The sequence below is a fragment of the Triturus cristatus genome, chromosome 6, assembly GCF_964204655.1.
Source record: "Triturus cristatus chromosome 6, aTriCri1.1, whole genome shotgun sequence".
NCBI lineage: Eukaryota > Metazoa > Chordata > Amphibia > Caudata > Salamandridae > Triturus > Triturus cristatus.
The window spans coordinates 1,735,273,094-1,735,293,833 of NC_140589.1; the positions used below are offsets into that span (position 1 = coordinate 1,735,273,094).

Here is a 20,740-nt window from a genome sequence, read left to right on the forward strand (position 1 = left end):
TTCAAGGCCGCCAACCCCCTTTTTAAAAAAAATAAAGTAGCACCAATACTGCCTATTTGACAGCAAGTATTTATTTAAAACAACATTAAAAACCTCTGTGACATGCACATCTGTATATAATGTTAGTATAATAGATATGACCGTGTATGCATTCCCCCATTTCACGTAAGGCTGTACCTCAAAAAAATATTGCTGTAACTCAGTCTGTCTGTAAACTGAAAGGGTTATTTTGCATCATTGCTCAATGTAAAGTGCTTCTATGCTCTCCGGGTTAGGTCTGCAGCAGAAAAATACAGGAATGAAATAACCGTTGGCAAAGCCATTAGGTCTTGCCTTTGCAATGTATTTTGCAGGTGCTGTTTAGCATCATCCAAAAACATGCATGTGCAATGCAATAGGTCTTGCATTTGCGAGAGTGTGAGCCATTTGTATTGTAAATGACAAGGCTTTTCATTTGTGTTTTGAAAACCTGCAAGCGGTGCGTAAACACGCACCTTGTACTTGTATTCCTTACTTACTAAAAGCAAGGCTGGCAGTAAAAGAGGCACAGTTACTGCTAGCCTTGCTTCTCATAATCAATGGCTATAAGTACCAAGTGCATGTTTACGCATCGCTGGCAGGTTTACTAAACACATAAATAAAAAGGCATTGTCATTTGTAATGTCAGTAGCTCAAACTCTTGCAAACATAAGACCTATTGCATTGCAAATGCTTGTTACATTTTATAAGTGTAAGTTCTAAATGGGAAGAGATAATTGTCTCATGTTTGGTGTCTGAAATTCTAATTTAAAATCCTAACTTATGGTGAAGTCGGATTTTAAATTGCAGTTCTGAAATTGCCACTTTTATTAAGTTGACATTTTCTTTCCTTAGTTATTTGGTGCCTGCAGCCTTTTTCTGGTCACATGACTGGGTGTAATTGGCAGTTGGGCTTTGTGTATTTCTCCTAGACAACCTTACACAATGGCAGCTTGGATGTGAATGAACGGATCATCATTGGCAGGTTGGGCGGGAGGAGCTGGGTCCAGCCCTACTTACACCTGATTAGGCTGTGTCCTGTCTCCCCACAAAGGGCTACATATAGCCACTGTCGTTAGACTGGAGCCAGGGAAGGCAGGGCATCTGTGCACTTCAAAGGCATGCCTCAAGAACCTTTGATACACAACTGTGCATTAAAGGAGGACCTTGGACACCACCATTTCAGTATGCGTCTGGACCTGTGGATACTCTGCCAGGAAGAAGGACTGCTGCTCTGTTGTGCTGCCCTGCCGCCTGCTGCTCACTTCTCTGGGTGAGATAAACTGGACCTATGTCTCTTGAACACAGAATGCAGAGTGGCTCCAAGGGCTAGTTGACTGGCTGCCTGATCTGAACAGGCTTCCAACAACCTTGCACCTGCACCTGGGCTCTGCCGTCTGTGAGTTTACCATGCCAAGTGATGTCACCCCAGTCATGGACCCTTGGAAGTTAGTCTAAGGTGCTTGCCAGCTAAACCAACACAGCTCCTCTGCTGGGTGATGCATCTCTGAGTAGAAGTGCCGCATTGCTGCTGCTGCGTAGATTGGACCCGTCGCAAAGACCTGCATCGCTTCTGCAGTCCTTGGAACGGACGCATCACTCTGGTGGCGTGACGCATCCCTGATCCCAGTCCTGAAACCGCTTGTTGACGGCAGCCTCGACAATGACGCCAGACTCCTTGTAGCTCCTCTGAACTGATGCGTCACCAGCTGCGCGTCACATCTCCGGCAGACTTCACATCTCAAGCACTAGTGACTGGATTCTCGATGACAACGCAACTGGACCTGGCACCGCAGCCTCATCACATCTTGGAACCCATGCATCGCTTTGGCTGCACAGCAATACGGATCCATGCAACGCTTTGCAACCAGGATTAAAGGTACTTTGTTCAGCTAGCCTAACTGGGTCCCTGTAGCTGGCCTGCGCTCTGTCGCGGTCGGCCTCAACTTGTGGTCCAGGTCGGCCAGATATCCACAGCTGGGGCTATGTGCTTTTTTTGCAGCTCTTTTGACCTAATTTGAATATCTTCGGTTCTACTGATTGGATTGTTGTCATTTTGGTCTTGTTTTATTTAATAAATTAATCTCTATTCTTCTAACCTGGTTGTGGGATCCTTTTTGTGTGGTGTTTTCACTGTCACTGTTTGAAGTGTTGCACAAATACTTTACAAATTACCTCTTTAGTTAAGCCTGGCTGCTCTGTGCCAAGCTACCAGGGGGGTCAGCACAGGTTAATTTGGGGTTTGTTTGTACCTTACCCTGACTAGAATTGTGGTTGCTACTTCACCTGTGCTTACACCCCAGCAAACCAGTACCCCAATTTCAAACAGTTTCCTTGATAGTTCTAGATTTAAACCAAAGATCCACTTAAAACAGACTCCAGTGTTGAAGCCTGTGAACACTGGCAAAATAACAGGATATTCAGATATGATCTATTCTTAAAGGATAAAATGTACGAGCACCAATGATTTTTCAGTTGATGTAAACTACAGGCCATAGTTTGAAGTTGCTGAAGAAAGGGAGATAAGGTGACACAATTAGTTTCTTCACCCAAATATTATACATATACATCATCATAGCGAAAGTGTTAGTACAGCTACCTAAAAATTGAAATAACGAAAACCATTCTGGGATGTACAAAGAGGATTATTGGTTTTTGAAATAGCATGGAAAATGCTGTTACAGTAAAAGTAGATTAAGAAAAAGTTTTAGATGTGCCTTGCATGTACTATCAGCTGTTGACTATTGTCACAGTTGTCTTGTAGTGTTCATGAGCTCTTTTACGTGGTCCATCTGCTGATTTTTGTCGAACTCTACCCCTGATCTAGGGCATTAACCCAGGAGTTCTTATTGACTGTGTTCATTCTTTGCACAGTTAACAAACATTAGCAAATGTTCCATTTGTCAATGGTCAAGCCTCTTATCTGTTCTTTGCTTCTCAGTGTTTATTATTGAAAATATAAAGCTATGTCAGTTGTTAAGGTGATTCCATGATTTAATTAACCTAGTGATTGTATCTTTTTCTGTTTTTTACTTTCAGGTCAAAAGTCGTGTTTATCAAGGTAGGAGAACATTTACTGTTTTTGTCACTTTCAGAAAGCTCAAACACCAGTACCCATCTTTAGCCTTTGTGTAAAAGGGAGTTTCAGAAAGTGATATGGGTCTGCTACTAAGGACCAAACTGTCAGGAAAGAAACCTTGCAAAAAGTGTACTTTTGCCCTCTACGGTACCAGATTACTGATCCAGCTTGGCTGCAGCTGCTAATCACAAGGGAAAAGAGTGGGCTTGCATTTTTTTAGACCAGCCTGATTTGAAGGCTGGTCAGTTTGTGATAAACACTACAAATTAAAAGGTGAGTTGTAATACTCTTTTGGAGTCTTTGGTGAATAATTGCACAGTGACTGTATTGTGCTATTATTTCTGCCATTTTTAGGTCTCGCATAGAAAGCTCATGTGCTGTCTCTTAGAGACATTTTGTTTACTGTTAGGGGACTTGGAGCCCTCCCATTGCTTACAATCGGCGGGCTCCAAAGCCAATCTCAATTGCTTGCTTCCTGCTGGTCAGCACTTCCCTCTTCTTGCATGTAACCCTCCTCTAGAGCATGACCCCAATACTTGTGTTCTTTCACTGCTCGCACTTTTGGGAGCAATTGCTTTCTTTTTGTTGAGCTACTCTAGAGTGCATCTTTTGTTTCACCACTGTTTGCAACTGCATCTAGGCCATATCCTTAAGGTGTTTTTTTGTAAACAATTTTCATTTTACTGAGTTTGTGTTTAATGTGTGACTGCGAGGGGACCTTATACGTGAATGTTTGTTTACTCTGAACTCCGACAATCGTTATCACATTTGTGGAACTGCTTGCCGGTTATACATACTCTGTTGCATTCCGTTTCCTTAGAGATAAAAGAAATGTTATGTTAATATAACTTATTAAGCGCACGAATACCCGAAGGTGTCTTGGCGCTAAACCAGAAACGTGAGCCCTGAGATATGAGGAAAAATTTGTTTTGAAATAACCAAGTTTTAAGGCATTTTCTAAATGAAACAAGTGAGTTGGCATCTCTGATGTCCATAGGAAGCATATACCTATAGGGCTTTCAATGCTGACGCTGGACTTTTACGGGTTTCACACCTTCAAAGACCACTGATCTGCAGATAAGGAGACCTGCATTGGTATGTATTTCCTTATGTGTAGAGCTATAGCCTTTGAAGCTGGGAAGCCCCATTCACATCCCAGCTGCGCCACGACTTCTTGTGATTGTGGTTCAAAGCAGTTAACGTTGACCTGTACAAAAGATTAATCTAGTCCCTTTCCCTTAGCACTGCAAGTGAAAGCAGTATGTGAAGCTCATTGTCTTATCTCAAACAAAACAGACATTGCATGCGAGGGCTTGTTTATTTACCTTAATTCCACCTGGAACAATGCTGCCTTCAAATTCTTTTGTTAGATGGCTTTAAACAATATGTTCGAGGCATATGAGCTGCAGATTATACACTTTTGCATAGATCGCCATCTGGTGTTGGGCCCGGATGTTTGCAGTTTGTTTTTCCTCTTGGAAAGTCTTTGGAAGTCACGAGGTCGGTGACTCCTCCTTTGGTTCGTATTGCGCATGGGCTTCGGCTCCATCCTCAGATTTGTTTCTTTCCGCCATCGGGCTCGGATGTAATACTTCGCTCTCCGGTTCCGAACTTTCCAGTTCAACGATCGACGCAAAATCCTCACAAATCGAGATTCTTCAGATAACAAATCATCTTAATCTCCTTCTCTTCGACACTTCTTCGATTCCAGTCGTCGACGGCGGCCTTCGAGCCTATCCCGGCTCCGGTCTCGGCTGATGGAAAGAACTCCCTTCAAGAAGTGCCCTCGATGTGGGTCCAAATTCCTCCACACCGATCTTCATGAGGTGTGCAACCTCTGCCTCTCCCCTGAACACGAGGCTCGAGACTGTCCCGCCTGCAAGTCTTTTAGATCGAAAAAGACTATTCGAGATCGAAGGGCCAGACGCAACATGGCGCACTCCTCGACCTCCGCTCCAGTCGACATCTTCGGGGACGACGTCGAAGCTCCGGGACAGCAGCACACCGAAGAAGATGACGACCTCGTCGGTGCTTCTGAGGCCGACGACTCAGATGTGGAGGACATCACCCCGGCGCAGAGGGTCGTGAGTACTATACCCCCTCCCACACCCGCGCCGATACCCAAAAAGGCTTCGGTCACGCCTTCGCCTTCAAGCCTAGGCAAGACCAAGGACACTGCTTCTAACACCCCACCTTCGGGCCCGGTAAAGAAGCCTATTAAGCCTTCCGGAAGCTCGGGCTCGAGCCAGCCTACCAGCGGTGCCGAAAAATACCCTTTGGCGCCGAAGAAAAAATCGGCCTCCACCGCCACACCGAGCTCAGCACCAAAGCCCTCAGTGTCGAAACCCGCCCTCTCGTGCTGACCAAACATCATAAGGCCCTCGGCGCCGACACTCCCGAGCCGAAGCCTCCCTCGGCACCGAACAAGAAATCGGAGGTCCCAAAAAAGCACGGCACAGACCAGCCTAAAAAGCCGTCGGCCCCGAAAACCTCGGCGCCGACCGAACTACCAGGGTCGCAAGAACTATTCACACCGGATCCTCTGCAAAAGACACTTACCGAGGATCCTGGACATTTGACACTGTCTTCAAAAAAGAGACATTTGGACAAATCCGCTCCACCTCCACCTCCAAAGAGGAAGGACTGTGCTACCTCCCCTTTCAGAGTGCCTTCCCCACCTCCTCCACCCTCTCCCCACCTCCACCTTCTCCACCCCTGCCTCATCGCTCTCCGACCCTGTCTCCAGACCATGATGATCAAGGGGACCCTTACTACGATCCAGCAGATGTGCCACAAGACCCCACCCCTACTGGATCCCCAGACCCATGGGATGACTATAACAATCCGGACATCCCAGATGTCCCACAGGATGACCTTTATCCATCCAGGCCATCCCCACCAGAAGACTCGTTAGGTTTTCACCACCTACTACAGAGGGCGGCACATTATCACTGGGTAGAGTTACATACTGACCCAGTAGAGGAAGATTTTTTCCTAGACACCTTCGATACTGCACATAGGACTACTGCTATACAACCTATGCTAAAAGGAGTAATCAAACATGCACCAGAGGTTTTTAACCCCTTCAGCGCGGCGCGGATTTCCGCGCCACGCTGAAGGTTCCGTGCGCGGGCGGGGCCGTGACGGAGCGGTTCCATCATGCGCACAGCGCGACCGTCGCGCATGACGGAACCGCTCCGTCACAAGCACGGAAAGGGTTAAAGACCCAGTCAGGGCTAGGGTCCTAAACCCACGTATAGAGAAAAAATATAAAGACGCCCCCACAGATCCTGCATACATTAAAGGCCCTGCACCACTGGATTCCTTAGTGGTATCTACAGCTAGGAAGAGATCAAATTCTCAGGCGTCAGGCGAAGCACCACCACCTGACAAAGAGTCCAAGCTCCTAGACGCGTCAGGAAAGCGCACTGCGTCACAAGCCGCCAATATATGGCGTATCGCCAACACTCAAGCGCTATTGGCCAGATACGACAGAGCGCATTATGATGAGCTAGAAACCATCATGCACCATCTCCCTGAAAAATACAGAAATAGGGCTAATGAATTTATTCAAGAGGGTAAAACCATAACCAATACCTCTATATGCTGTGCCCTAGATGCGGCAGACACAGCCTCCAGGGCCATAAACACCAGTGTCCTCCTCCGTCGCCACACCTGGCTAAGAGTTTCAGGTTTTAAACCTGAGGTGCAAGCCTCCATATTGAACCACCCATTTGATCAACAACATTTATTTGGTCCAAAAGTTGATGAAGCCCTCGAGGATGAAGAAAGACACCGATACGGCGAAATCCATGCAAGCCCTACAGTCACACACTCCTAGGCGCTCCTTTCGCCGCTCTTCCTTTCGGGGCACGGGTAGAGGCTACTCCTCAGATAGCGCATCCACGTCCTACAAATCCCCTCCTCAGTCCACCTTCACAAGGGGTTATCAAAGAGGCGGCTACAGAGGCAATAATAATAAAGGCAGATGCAAAACAAATACCGCCCGCTCTACCACACCGCCTACCCAATGACTTTTCCCCCGCTCCCTCCAGACCATCCCACTCCGGTCGGGGGCAGAATACAAAATTTCCTTCACGTCTGGGAGACCATCACCTCAGACAGATGGGTGACCCAAATTATTCATTCAGGCTACTGCCTAGAATTAACATCTACCCACCCAGGCAACGCCCAATGTCACAAGAACATGCCACGTCATTAAAACAGGAAGTAATCTCCCTCCTGCAAAAACAAGCCATAGAGCAAGTCCCCATCAATCAGCAAAATTTAGGGGTCTACTCCCTGTACTTTCTTATTCCAAAAAGAGACGAGACTCTACGACCCATTCTAGATCTCAGGCCTCTAAACACTTACATACATTCAGACCATTTTCACATGGTAACCCTTCAACAGATTCTTCCACTCCTCTCCCAGAACGACTTTCTCACCACACTGGACTTAAAAGACGCATACTTTCACATTCCAGTACACCATGCTCACAGAAAGTACCTCAGATTTGTAGTGGACGGACAACACTACCAGTTCAAGGTGCTCCCGTTCGGGGTCACAACAGCACCAAGGGTATTCACCAAGTGCCTAGCAGTAGTGGCGGCACACCTCAGAAGACAGCACATTCACGTCTTTCCGTATTTGGACGACTGGCTAATAAAAGCCACGTCCTACAACCAATGTGTGCACCACACCGCCACTACAATCCAACTACTTCACCAGCTAGGTTTCACGGTGAACCACCAAAAGTCCCACTTGATACCATCACACACAAAGCAATACCTCGGTGCCGCCATAGCCTATCCCAATCCTGCCAGGATTGCAAACATACAGGCTCTGCGTCAAAGATTCATACTTCAACACTCTCTCCCAGCAAGAGTGTTTATGCAACTGATAGGGATGATGGCCTCTTGCATTTTCATGGTGCCTCATGCATGACTCCAGATGCGTCCACTCCAAGAGTGCTTAGCGCGCCAGTGGAACCAGGCCCAGGGGCAACTGACAGATCTGGTATTGGTGGACAGTCGCACCCATCGCTCTCTGCAGTGGTGGAACACCACAAACCTTTCCAAAGGTCGACCGTTCCTGGACCCGGTTCCACTAATAATCCTAACAGACGCATCGCTCTCCGGCTGGGGAGCTCATCTGTTACATCTCACAGTGCAGGGCACATGGACGCCGCAACAGAAGTTACTCCACATCAACCATTTGGAGTTACTGGCAATCATTCTAGCCCTAAAATCCTTCCAGACGCAGATTTCAGGCAAGGCAGTCCTCATTCGCACAGACAACATGACTGCCATGTACTACATTCAAAAACAGGGGGGCACACACACTCCACAGCTCTCAACTAGCACAGAGCATATGGAGATGGGCAATTCCACAGAAAATCTTTCTCCTGGCCCACCACACGTCCCAGGAGTCCAAAACACCATGGCAGATCTGCTCAGCAGACAAACGCAGCAGATCCACGAATGGGAACTTCACCCACATGTTCTTCACGCGTTCTTTCAGAAGTGGGGGCATCCTCAGAAAGACCTCTTCGCCACCCACGAAAACAAAAAATGCCCAAGCTTCGCCGCCAGATATCCACACCCATTGTCCAAAGGCAATGCAATATGGATAAACTGGTCAGGCAAATTTGCGTACGCTTTTCCACCTCTCCCACTAATTCCATTAGTGGTGCGAAAGCTACAACAGCATTCCCTCACACTCCTCCTGGTAGCTCCAACATGGGCCAGACAACCGTGGTACACCACACTGCTGGAACTCTCAGTAGTACCACACCAAAAGTTACACCTCTCACCATGCCTCCTAACCCAGAACCATGGAGAGATCAGGCACCCGGACCCAGCTCAGCTCAACCTTGCGATCTGGCTCCTGAGGTCCTAGAATTCGGATACCTTAACCTTCCCCCTGATTGCATGAATATTATCAGAGAAGCTAGACGCCCTACTACTAGGGCATGCTATGCTGCAAAGTGGAAAAGATTTGTTGTTTACTGCCATAACAACACAATCAACCCTCTAAATGTATCCATACAGCACATTATATGTTACTTGCTCCATTTACAAAGGTGTAACCTAGCATATACATCCATTCGGTTACACCTCGCAGCAATTGCTGCTTGGTTACAGAACAGGCAGCACCTATCACTTTTCAGGGTACCTGCCATCAAAGCCTTTATGGAAGACCTCAAAAGAGTAATTCCACCCAGAGTACCACCCTCGCCTGTCTGGAACTTAAATATAGTTCTCACAAGGCTAATGGGACCGCCTTTCGAACCATTGCATAAATGTGAGCTGCAATTTCTCACATGATAAACAGCTTTTCTAGTGGCCATCACTTCCCTTAGAAGGGTTAGTGAAATACAAGCACTCACTATACAGGAACCTTTTCTCCAAATGCATCAGAACAAGGTTGTACTCCGCACCAACCCAAAATTCCTACCCAAAAGTCATTTCTCCCTTCCATCTGAACCAATCGGTAGAATTACCAGTATTTTTCTCACAACCTCAAACTGTTGCGGAAAGGGCCTTACACACACTGGATGTTAAAAGGGCCTTACTTTACTATATCCAAAGAACACAACCTTTCAGAAAAACCAAACAGCTATTTGTCTCTTTCTCTCCACCACATAAAGGCAACCCTATTTTTAAATCAGGGATAGCTAGGTGGATTGTAAAATGCATACAGATTTGCTATCACAAAGCAAAACGAACGCTATCTGTTCCCCCTAAAGCCCACTCTACAAGGAAGATAGGTGCTTTTATGGCTTTTCTAGGGAACATACCATTAGATGACATCTGCAAAGCAGCGACATGGTCAACACCGCACACTTTCACAAAACATTACTGTGTAGATGTGCAAACCAAGCAACAAGCTAGTGTGGACCAGGCTGTACTAAAAACACTGTTCCAAACCACTGCAACGGATGCCGGTGGTCGCCGCTAGGGTTGGGTACTGCTATATAGTCTATGCAAAAGTGTATAATCTGCAGCTCATATGCCTCGAACGGAATATGCTACTTACCAGTATGCATACTTGGCATGTAGAGCTGCAGATCTATACACGCCCACCCGCCTCCCCGGCTACCGGTATCCATTCCAGTCTATCTTATTTAGATACAACACACATGGGTTTCTTTACTGTTATTACTACGCTCCATCTTTCCCTGCTGGCGAAAAACAATCTGAGGATGGAGCCGAAGCCCATGCGCAATACGAACCAAAGGAGGAGTCACCGACCTCGTGACTTCCAAAGACTTTCCAAGAGGAAAAACAAACTGCAAACATCCGGGCCCAACACCAGATGGCGATCTATGCAAAAGTTTATAGATCTGCAGCTCTACATGCCAAGAACAGATGCATACTGGTAAGTAGCATATTCCTTTCAACTGCACCTCAACCACAACCTAAGTTTTATTCCCCTCGAACAATTCTGCCTTTCAATTCTTTTGTTAGACAGCTTTTAACAATAGTTGTGACTGCAAAAATGGGAAAATGTTACCCTTCACTTATTTTAGCTAATCGGTATCAAAAAAGTGACCAAGAGGGCAACATTTACATTCAGCTTTAAATGTGCCTTTATTCCACCTCGAGCAATGCTGCCTTTCATTTTTTTAAGTTAGACATCCTTAACCATTATTTGCGACTGCACTTTTCCCACAACCCAAGTTTTATTTTAGCTTTTATTATGCCAAAAAAATGAGCTTCACTGACACATTTTTTGTTGTACTTAAAAACAAATAGCATTCATTCTTAGTTCAAGCACACTTGTTATTAAAGTCGAGGACTTGCTTGCCGGTTATACACACACACTTTCTTCTCTCAAAGTAAACTGAATGGACAGTGCGCTTCCCACCGCTCTTCATTTGCAATGTTACAGATGAAATTTAATTCATCTTTTTTACATGTGCATGTTAAATAATTTGCACCATAATCGCAATTTCCATCAATTTAGATTAAATTATTTCATCAATTTAAATTAAACAGTCCTTTCCACTATAATGTGTAGTTACTATCAAACTACCCATTATCCACCTTACCTATTATCTACCACTATCTATCCCGTTCTCTATATAAAACAGCCCTAAACTCCCATAAAAATGCAGTGTTTACTATATCTTAATACTTTTTAAAACAGGCCTTGTTCGTGTTCCATTTCATATTGCAATTCAAAGCTCAAACCATCCCTCACGCATAAATAGATAATGGCTGTTTCATAGCAATTTAGAATAACGCGTTAAACATACTGAACAACCATAGAGCTATACAACACAGCTGAAATAAAATAAATAAATGGCTCTCGCAGAGGCGAGACCTAATGGCTTTGCTAATTCTTGTCCAAGGCTCGCATTGTAAGACACTGACTGGATAGCTGGCTTGTTGTCGCCTCTGGGCGAATGTTTAACTTGATGGCAACTTAGACACTGCCCACATCTGCCTTTAGGCTTCCCACCCCTAGCCCCATTTAGCAATCTGAAACCTTATTGGCAGTATACTGAGTGGATGTCCATGTGTTCTACAGAGGTAGAACAGAGCTGTAACTAAAATCAACCAAATTTAGTGTATTAAGACCATAGACTTTAAACAACAAACCAACAATTTACAAAATGACATATTTAATCCAGTAAATAAAATAAATGCAAAAGTGAGCAAGAAAATTGCATAAAATCACTTTCAATATCTTCTAAGAACTTGATTGCTGCAATTAAATACCTCCCTAAAGCAAAAATGACATCTAAAACCAACATTTGAAATAAAACATTTCACAACATCCAATGTCCTTCTTATACCACATTTGATTAAAATGGACTTCAGAATTCACCTCCTTATTTGCCATAAACGAATACAGTCTAATAATATAAGTACTTTATTTACATTTAGCTGTCATGCCACAAATATAATATCCCCTGTTTTTCTGGATAGTAATAATCATTTCTGATAGAGAGAAAATTAGGTTTGAACCCTTTTCTAATAAACCCAGTCTCATCTCTGCACTCGGTGACTGTTAAAAAATGGATATACAGAAACTCCTAACCAAGACCCTCCTAAAAACAAGATAGGACTTGTACAAATTAAATAAGATTAATCATTTTCCCTAGAACCTTGTTGTATCAGGGCCTTTATCTCTGACTATGATTGGGTTAGCGTTGGAGTATGGCAATGTATTTTATGTGGCTCACACTACATATCCAAGATAGAACTGTTCTCATCATTTGTGCCCATTTTCAACTTTTTATTTTTTATTTTCTTATTTGCTGTCCATATAGAGCTGCAGTTTAGCATTGATGTGAATTGCCAAGCCTTACCCAAGTGAATAAAGTATAAACCCAAGCTAAATAAGACCAGGCTGCTGCATTTACATGTACTCCTATAGCCAGGACCATTGACTTTTTCAAGCGACTCAGCAAACATTTTTTTTTTTTTTAAACTTTATTTTTCGTTTTAAAACAAACAATCTTAATACTCCCCCCTGCATCAGAGATAAGCAGTACATACAGGTCCAAACAAAACACATATACTTATATAGTACCTCAGAGTGAGACAGATCACCGGCTATATCGTGTGAGTATCCGGTCCAGACCCGCTCAGTGCCGCACAGGAGTAGCCTCGCCGTCATCTCCTCCCCCCTCCCCCTCAGAAATTAGCGGGGAATACAACTCTCCACTTGTTCCCTCCGACTCACTCTGCGACAATTGCCCCTCCACCGCCAATCCTTCCATACACAGAACTCGCCACGCCAGAAGGTCCTCCTGCAATTTTTCGTCCCTCCTAGAACACCGCATATGCGTTTCTTCTGCCAGCGTCCATTCCCTCACATCCCTGAGCCACCTATCAAGCTCCGGGGCCTTCCGTCCCATCCAGGTAATCGCGACCCTACGCCTCGCCAAAACTAGCATTAACTGCAGCAATTTATAGGGAAGTTTCCGTTTCCTCGGCTTGGGAACCAGGGCTAACGGGCAGTGTAGGGGTGTCCGTTGGATTCGGAGGCCAGTGGCGGCCGCGATGCGGCCTACCACTCCTACCCAAAACCTCTCTACCAGCGGGCAGTCCCAGGCCAAATTTAAAAATCCCGCCCCTGCTGCGCTGCACCGAGGGCAGTCGTCCCCTCTGCCCGTTCCAAATCTACTCAGCGCCGTCGGAGTAAGGTAGGTGCGGTGCATAAAGTTAAAATGGGTGAGCTTGAACCGCGCGTTACAGGACACCCGTCTCGTCAAAGCTCCGATTCGCATTCGTTGCCCTTGCTCCAATGGCTCTCTCAAGTCCGCTTCCCAGGAGGCTCCGGAGGAGCCGAATCGAGTTTCATTGCCGCATATAACAATGCAATTAATCTGCGGCCCATGTACATGAAGGGTCTGAGTCATCGGGGGCACTGCGGTCAGACCGAACGTACCACCGCACGCAGTCCTTGATAATGTAGGTAGTGTCCCCCACTAAGGCCATAAAATTCCTCCGCTTGCTCGAATGACAGGAAGGTCTCCGAGGGGTACAGGTCTGCCAGCACTTCACAACCCCCCTCTTTCCAGTCCCGGTAGGACACCTGGCGTTCTAATTCCACCATGGGGGCCAGTATCCAAATTGGTAACTCCCTATGGAAGGGTGCCGCACCCAAGACCCGTTCGACAAACCGATGCCATATCTGTGCCGTATGAGTCACCACGTAGGGCAACGCAGCGTCCGCTCCCGACCCCCGCATCAAAGCCAATTGAAGTTCCTTCGCCGTAGCCCTTCCCGCCAGTAATCGCGTCTCCCACACATCCGTGTCTGCAAACCATCTGGCTGCTGGGAGGAGCTGTGCAGCATAATATAAATCAAAGCGTGGTGCTTCCAATCCCCCCTCCTCAAAGGCTCGCACGACCGTCCTGAGGGCCACCCTACTGCGTCCCCCCGCCCAAAGCAGGGAGGTCAGCAGCGAATTGAGGGCCCGGAAAACCCTAGGAGGGAGAGGGCACAGTGTATTCTGAAGGACGTACAAAGTCCGTGGCAGCATTACCATCTTGGCTACCGCCAAGCGTCCCATTAGGGAAAGCGGCAGGGCGTTCCAAAATGTCACAGACTGCCGAAGCGAAGCAATTACCCGATCTATATTTCGTGCTAGCGCCAATTCCTCCGTGGCGGCCACTTGAATACCCAAATACTGGAAACTTGTTCGTTCCCAGCGCAACCCAAGCTCCGGCAGGTCCTCGTAGGGCACTGCTTCAAAGCCCGAAAGCGGGAATATAAGAGATTTACTGCGGTTAATTCTCAGGCCCGACGCCTCTCCAAAACGGTCTAGGTGGTGCAGCAAGACTGGAAGTGCCTCTGTCGGTGCCCTCAAATGAAACAAGGCATCATCTGCATAGAGCGATATCACATTACGCGTATCCCCCCACCTGGATTCCCCATTGCTCCATTTCCGCCCGGATCGTGACAGCGAACGGCTCAATCGCCAGCGCGAAAAGTAGTGGCGAGAGGGGGCATCCCTGTCGCGTGCCCCGTCCCAGCCGCCACTCCTCCGACCTCGCAGCACCCAGGCGCACTCTTGACCGCGGAGCGCTGTATAAGATCTGTATCCACCGGCGAAAGTTGGGCCCTAGGCCCACCCTCCGAAGGACCTCCTGTAAGTACGCCCAATCCACGGTGTCAAACGCCTTGGCTAGATCAATAGAGACCAATACCGTCCGTTCTTCCCGACTTCTCACCTCATGCTGAATGTGGTTCAGACGTCTGAGATTCATTGCCGTATTCCTCCCCGGGATAAACCCACATTGGTCCTGGTGCACTAAATGCCCCATGTGGGGAGCCAGCCTGGTGGCCAACAATTTCGTTAGGATTTTGACGTCCGTATTCAACATGGTGATCGGGCGGTAGGACGACGGGTCATATGTATCACCCCCTGGTTTGAGGATCATACAAATTTCTCCTTGGGCCATGGTCCGTGGGAGGTCACCCCTCTCCAACGTCTAGCAAACATTTTAAATGTCTGTTTTCTGTTCGGTCCTAATGAATCTCCGGCCACAGGTATAGCTTTTATAATTGCCCCGTTCCAACTTTTCAGAAGATTCCCATGTTAATATCCGTTGGAAAACTATGGAAAACAACTAGATCCACCAATTCCGCATTCCGTCCATCATTTGTGTCTTTGCATGGTCGGGAGATTATCTGGACCTGCATCTCTAGTAAGGTTCAGAGAGGGAATGTTTTTGTTTAGAAGCAAATACATATATCTTATCCTCCATTTCAAAGAAGTCCCTTGGAGTCTCTATAGAGTCAGAAGTGTATATCTCCTCCCAGGGCTGGACTGGAACCCCAGAGTAACCCTGGCAAATGGTGTCAGACCAGCCCCCATACAGTGCATAAAGAGCGCAGCGAGTGAGCCTGACCACTAAAAGTGGGTTTGGTGCTGGGGGAAGGGGTTCTCCCCTCAAGAAAATGTGTGAAAAATTATTCATTCTACAACACATTTTTCATTATATATTCAATTGCATTCGTTTTTAAAGTATAATAAATTATGACATTACAGTGCACCAGGATTCGTCAGTCAATGATGCCCTCACTATCACCCTCCAACAGTGCCCTTCATCTGTCCATTGCCCCGCATTATTTTGAGATGTTATATTTCTTGGACTTTTTAAAAATAATGCTTTAAAGACAAACATTGGCAAGGAATTATAAAGGTGAGATTTGTGGATTTTGCCAGTATTTGCTTGCTTTGAGGGTGTCCATGCTACACTCTTTAAGGGATGTTGCTACCTTACTACCGCTCTCTCTGCGTTCTTCTTCTTTAGATGATAATCCTATGGGGACAGTTTTAACAATGTAACAGGTTGAGCATATCATTTATATTCTCTGTGAGTGGTATTAGGTTCTGATCACAGGATACGGTATTCCATGGTCTGGGGGTGCTTAGTAGAAGACGTTTTGAGACCCGACCATTGTAAGTCTCTCTCTGGTGGATTATATCTTGAAAATTAGGTATGCTGGGAGGCGTGGTGCACTACCAGGCCACACACCCCTAAGGTGAGCTGCCTGATGTGCCCCCCTTTAGGACGATTGATGGCAGAATTAAGAACTCTGGGACAGGGTTATGCCCACTTCCCACAGGAAGGGGTCATATAGGGAGTGTAGTGAGCCAAAGGGTGAGTAGCCCATAGGCTGCCACTCTTCCCTCCCCATAATGCCCCTAAATCTAATATTTCGGGGAGCCCCAGACACCAAGAAAGAAGATTCTGTCGACCTAAGAAAAACACTGAAGAGCAAGAACTGAGGAGCAGTAACTGATTTGGTGCCAACCCTACCAGCCTGCTTGCTGTTCCTGCCAATTGCACCAAAGACGACTCGTCGTGCAGCTACTCTACCTCCAAAAGCTTGGGAGGACTGCCAGCACTTCAAGGAGCAACCTGCATCTCTGGTGGAGTAGTAAAGCTGCACCCCTGCAGGCACCCAATAGGAACAGTGAGGACTCTGGACCGCCGAAAACACGATACGGAAAAGCACCACTGCCCTCCCTCCCACGTCAAAGTGGGCCAATGATGCCAACGAGGTCCTGAGACTCTCCGGAGTCGAACCCCACCTTGGGTTTGCCCAAACTGGACTTCCAGTCTCCGCCTGCGTTCTCTTTGTGCAGGCCCCCACAACAGTGTCTTCTGCAGCACGGACCTGATGCCTAAAGTCACTGCACCCGAGCCCTACAGCCCGAGGAGAAGTGGATCGACTATGTCCCTACGTGCCTGAGTGTAGGAAGCTGGCTCTTTATATAGTGGACCAAAAAGATGTCCACTTTGCAAAGAGTCCAGACAAACCCTGATTGATTTTCAGAGGCACAAATGATATCCCAAATACTCTTTGTGGTAGTATGGGCATTTGTTGTCACACACAAGCAACAAGTCAGACACACACGCAAGAATACATCTGAGACCAATTTAGAAAAAGAAGTCCTATGTTTATGTGCATTTTTAGACCCAGAACTTCAATAGCAAGTAAGTACTTTTTAAAATGCTGATTTTAGCAGGTAAGTAAAATGTTCACTTGGATGCAGCTGTACGCACAATGCTTTCCTATGGGAGAAATGGCATGTATAGCATACAATTATTTCCGTTTGGTTTCTGAGGGTCTCTTTAGGGACTTGGAGTCTTAGGTGGCCAAGGTCCAAAGTACTACCAGCAGATTCTCGTTACCTGCCCTGGGGCGTCTGGTTGCAGAGGTGATGGACGCGTTGGTAGTTGTGTGCCCTCCAACGGTAAAGAGAAGGGAGGGGCCACCTAGAAACAGGCTGCAGAGGGGGACTTTGGGACAAGTCCGGGAGCTCCCAACAGCGGGCTCGGGTTACAAGGGACGGCAGGGGACAAGGAAGCACAGTCGGTGTCAAGGCTGGAGGGCTCGGGTGCAGAGCAAAAAGGTTGGCTGAGCTTTGGGCGTCCTGGAGCCTTGCAATTGCCGGTCTCGCCAGTTGAGGGTGCAAAAATCAGGACAGCCGGGCCACTCTGGAAGTGGGTCTCTGCGGTGCTGACGTCCCTCGACGGCTGCTTCTTCTTGGAGTCGTTGGAGTCTTGTGGCTCTCTGTGCCCTTCTCTCAAAGGGGACACCTAAATACTCAATTTAGTGGTGTTACGGGGAGTGACGGGTAGTGGCCAATGGGCTACTTATCTTTAGGGTGTCTACACCCTATATATGACTACATCCTGTGGGAAGTGGGCATAACCCTGACCCAGAAAGCCTAATTCCGCCAAAACTACGAAGGTGGAATTCTAAAAGTTGTGCCCTCTTCCGGTAGCCCACCTGAGACCACGCCTGCTGACTAGCTCATTTTCCCACCTGTCCTGGTGCGAAATGAGCCGGTGGCATTTCCCCTGTCTGGGGAAGCCTTGGGTCGCATATCAAAGGTGGCAGATGCCTTTAAAGCTTCCTGCCTTGATATGCTACTCACATAGCCATCCTGCTTGGAGGAAATGACCTCTCCAGTCATCCCAGGCAATGTTTATGCCCTCAGTGAGCACGGGCTTTGACCTGCAGGAAATCAGATAACTGTATGTGGTGGCAGGCTGTTCTACACCAGTCAGCCAGCACACTAGTAGTCTGTAGGTTTTCAGGGGGCACCTCTAAGTTGCCCTCTGGGTCATGTATTAATAAATCCAGTACTGTAATCAGTGAAGGTTTATTAATAGGAGATGTTTGATACCAAACACCTCTAGTTTCAGTGAGGAACTCGTATTTACTAATGTACAGCTGTTATAATCTTGTAATAATTATAGTGAGTTGGTATGTTCCAAACCCCCCCTCCCCTTCCAGTATATGGTATGACCCTAGGGAGCTCACCTTAGAATGTTCAGGTGAAGTCTTTCATTGTTGTGAGAGCGGATGGTCAGTGAATAAAGGCTGCATCAACTTACCTGCTGTGTAGCGTATTCTTCAATATAACACTGGCGACGAGCTGCGAAGGGGGCAGCTGACCATCTCCCCTCTGTTTATTCTCTCGAAGCAGCAGGAGTTTAGTACCTTTAAGAGTGAAAGGGCACCTTTTGTGAGGACGGCGCATCTGTAGAGCTTTATCTGGTGGTCAACAGACTCAAGATTTCATGCAGTCCAAGGAGATCGTGGCTCGTCGGTCGTTTTGACCTACTGGGTACTCATCGCTGTGGGGTGCCAGTACACTACGATATGCCAGGTGGATTCCGGGTGTAGCAGTGGTGAGGAGGAAGGAGGCGTCTCGTTCTGTGACCCGCTGTAAACTCCCAGCGGCGTGGATAACGAAGAATATCACCCAGGTCCCTGCGTTCGTCACAGGTACAAGAATACTTGTGGGACAGCAAGGGCAGGTTGTGCTTCAGGTTCCTTACCCCGTGGTGACGATCGACTTCCAGGCGTTCCTGTGAGGCAGAGAAGCGAGTCAGCCCCAGTCTGTGACGGAAGAGATCTCAGGCTGAGATTGTGTTATAGCGGATCTGTGTGGGAAGAGCGCACACTATCAGCCGCAGTGAAATTTCTGCAACTTGTGGACGTCCTGTGAAGCAGTTCCTGTTTATTCCACCGCGCAGCCCGGGAAGTTCAGTCAGCGGGTGAAGCAGTTCCTCTTCGAAGAACCGGCGCTCCAGCCTTTGAGGACCGTACAGCCCAGGAAGTTCAGTCAGGTGAAGCAGTTCCTCTCTGAAGATCCGGCGCTCCAGCCTCTGAGGACCGCTCAGCCCAGGGTGTTCAGGCAGCTTGTTCGGTGCGTCAGCCGCTTGCAAGCCGGTGTCGATTCCCTGGAGATCTTCGTGTGAGCCTGGTGAGTCTATTCAGGGCCCCCCCTTTGAGTTCTTCTGGCAGTGTGTGGGAGGACTTTTCCGTCCTGTAACCCAGGGAGGGGGAACCACCGCATTTTGTGATAACTACGCTAAGGCCAGTCAGGAGCGGCATCGGGCGCCTTTTACATTGTGACTGGGGTTAGTCCAGCGAAATCATCTGATCTGCGTGGGGGGAGTGAGAAAGGTCTGGGCAGTGTCGCAAGGAGGCGACTGCTATAGGTGTGCCACCCATATTCGAACCCGTGAAGCACATAAACCGGGCAGTTTCTTCATTGACTGTCACACGGGTCTCATGAGCGGGAAATAAGTGTGCAAGGTGGTATCCACCGTAAAGCCTTCCGTGGAACTTTAAGTCTCACTACCTATCTCCAAAAGGCGTTCCTTGTCCTCCGTTCTGTAAGAAGTTTTTAGTCAGTCCTCATGGGCACACCAGGCATGAGCCAACCCCCGTCCTTTTTGAATGACTGTGGGGACCCAGACATCCACTGGAAAGATTGGGCAAAACTGTTCGAATCCTACCTGATTGCCATGGGAGGTGAAAGGTTTTCAGCATTGAGGAAACAGCACATTCTTCTGCATAATTTAGGCGTGCATGATCGCAAGGTTTATGAGACTCTTCCGGAACCAGAGTTGGAGGAGGAGGATGACATTGATGTTTTTGATGTGACATTGATGAAATTGGAGTCACATTTTGGGGATAAGGTCAACGTGGTGTTGGAGAGACACAAATTTTTCAGCAGAGTTCAAGGGAAGTGTGAATCTATCTCTAATTACATTGCAGCTTTAAGGGGGCTAACGCAGTTGTGTGAGTTTGGGGAGCTGAATGACTCACTCATACGTGACCAATTAGTTAGGTGCACGAATAGTAGTAGGATCCAAGAGAAACTATTGGCGAAGAATCCCACCTTGAAAGACGCTGTGGCCATTGCTCAGTCCGTGGAGCATACTGCGAAATGTGTAAAAGAAATGAAAGTTAGAGAGGATGTAGTAGCGTCTGTACAGGTGGAAGAGCAGAGTAAAGAGGTGTTAAAAGTGTCAGATAAATGGGGCACGAAGGAGGCTCAAACCCATAAAGTTAGTAATTTAAAATGCTATAGGTGTGGCAGCAGTAACCATCTAGCCAATAATCCAGTGTGTACAGCCAGAAGTGTCATGTGCAAAAAATGCAATAGGAGGGGACATCTAGCAAGGGTGTGCAGAGAGGGGATAAGTAACACTGTGAGCGTGGTAAGTAATGGGGAGGAACCTCATGCCAAGTACATTTTCCAGGTGAGGAGCATGGCTGTGGGGGCAAAACAGAACTACCCCAAATGTATTGTACTGTTTAATAACAAACCTCTGGAGGTGTTTGCAGATTCCTGTTCCCC

The 20,740-nt window shown here is 47.2% G+C and overlaps 1 protein-coding gene across 2 annotated transcripts in view; it reads left to right on the plus strand.

Annotated features, from left to right (window-relative positions):
• Positions 1 to 20,740, plus strand: part of MIA3 (MIA SH3 domain ER export factor 3) — a 348,169-nt gene that overhangs the window by 233,395 nt on the left and 94,034 nt on the right. For both annotated transcript variants that reach the window (XM_085612967.1, XM_085612968.1), the window contains exon 9: positions 3,058 to 3,079. In XM_085612967.1, the coding sequence (XP_085469093.1) occupies positions 3,058 to 3,079 (22 nt within the window). The remainder of the gene's footprint in view (positions 1 to 3,057; positions 3,080 to 20,740) is intronic.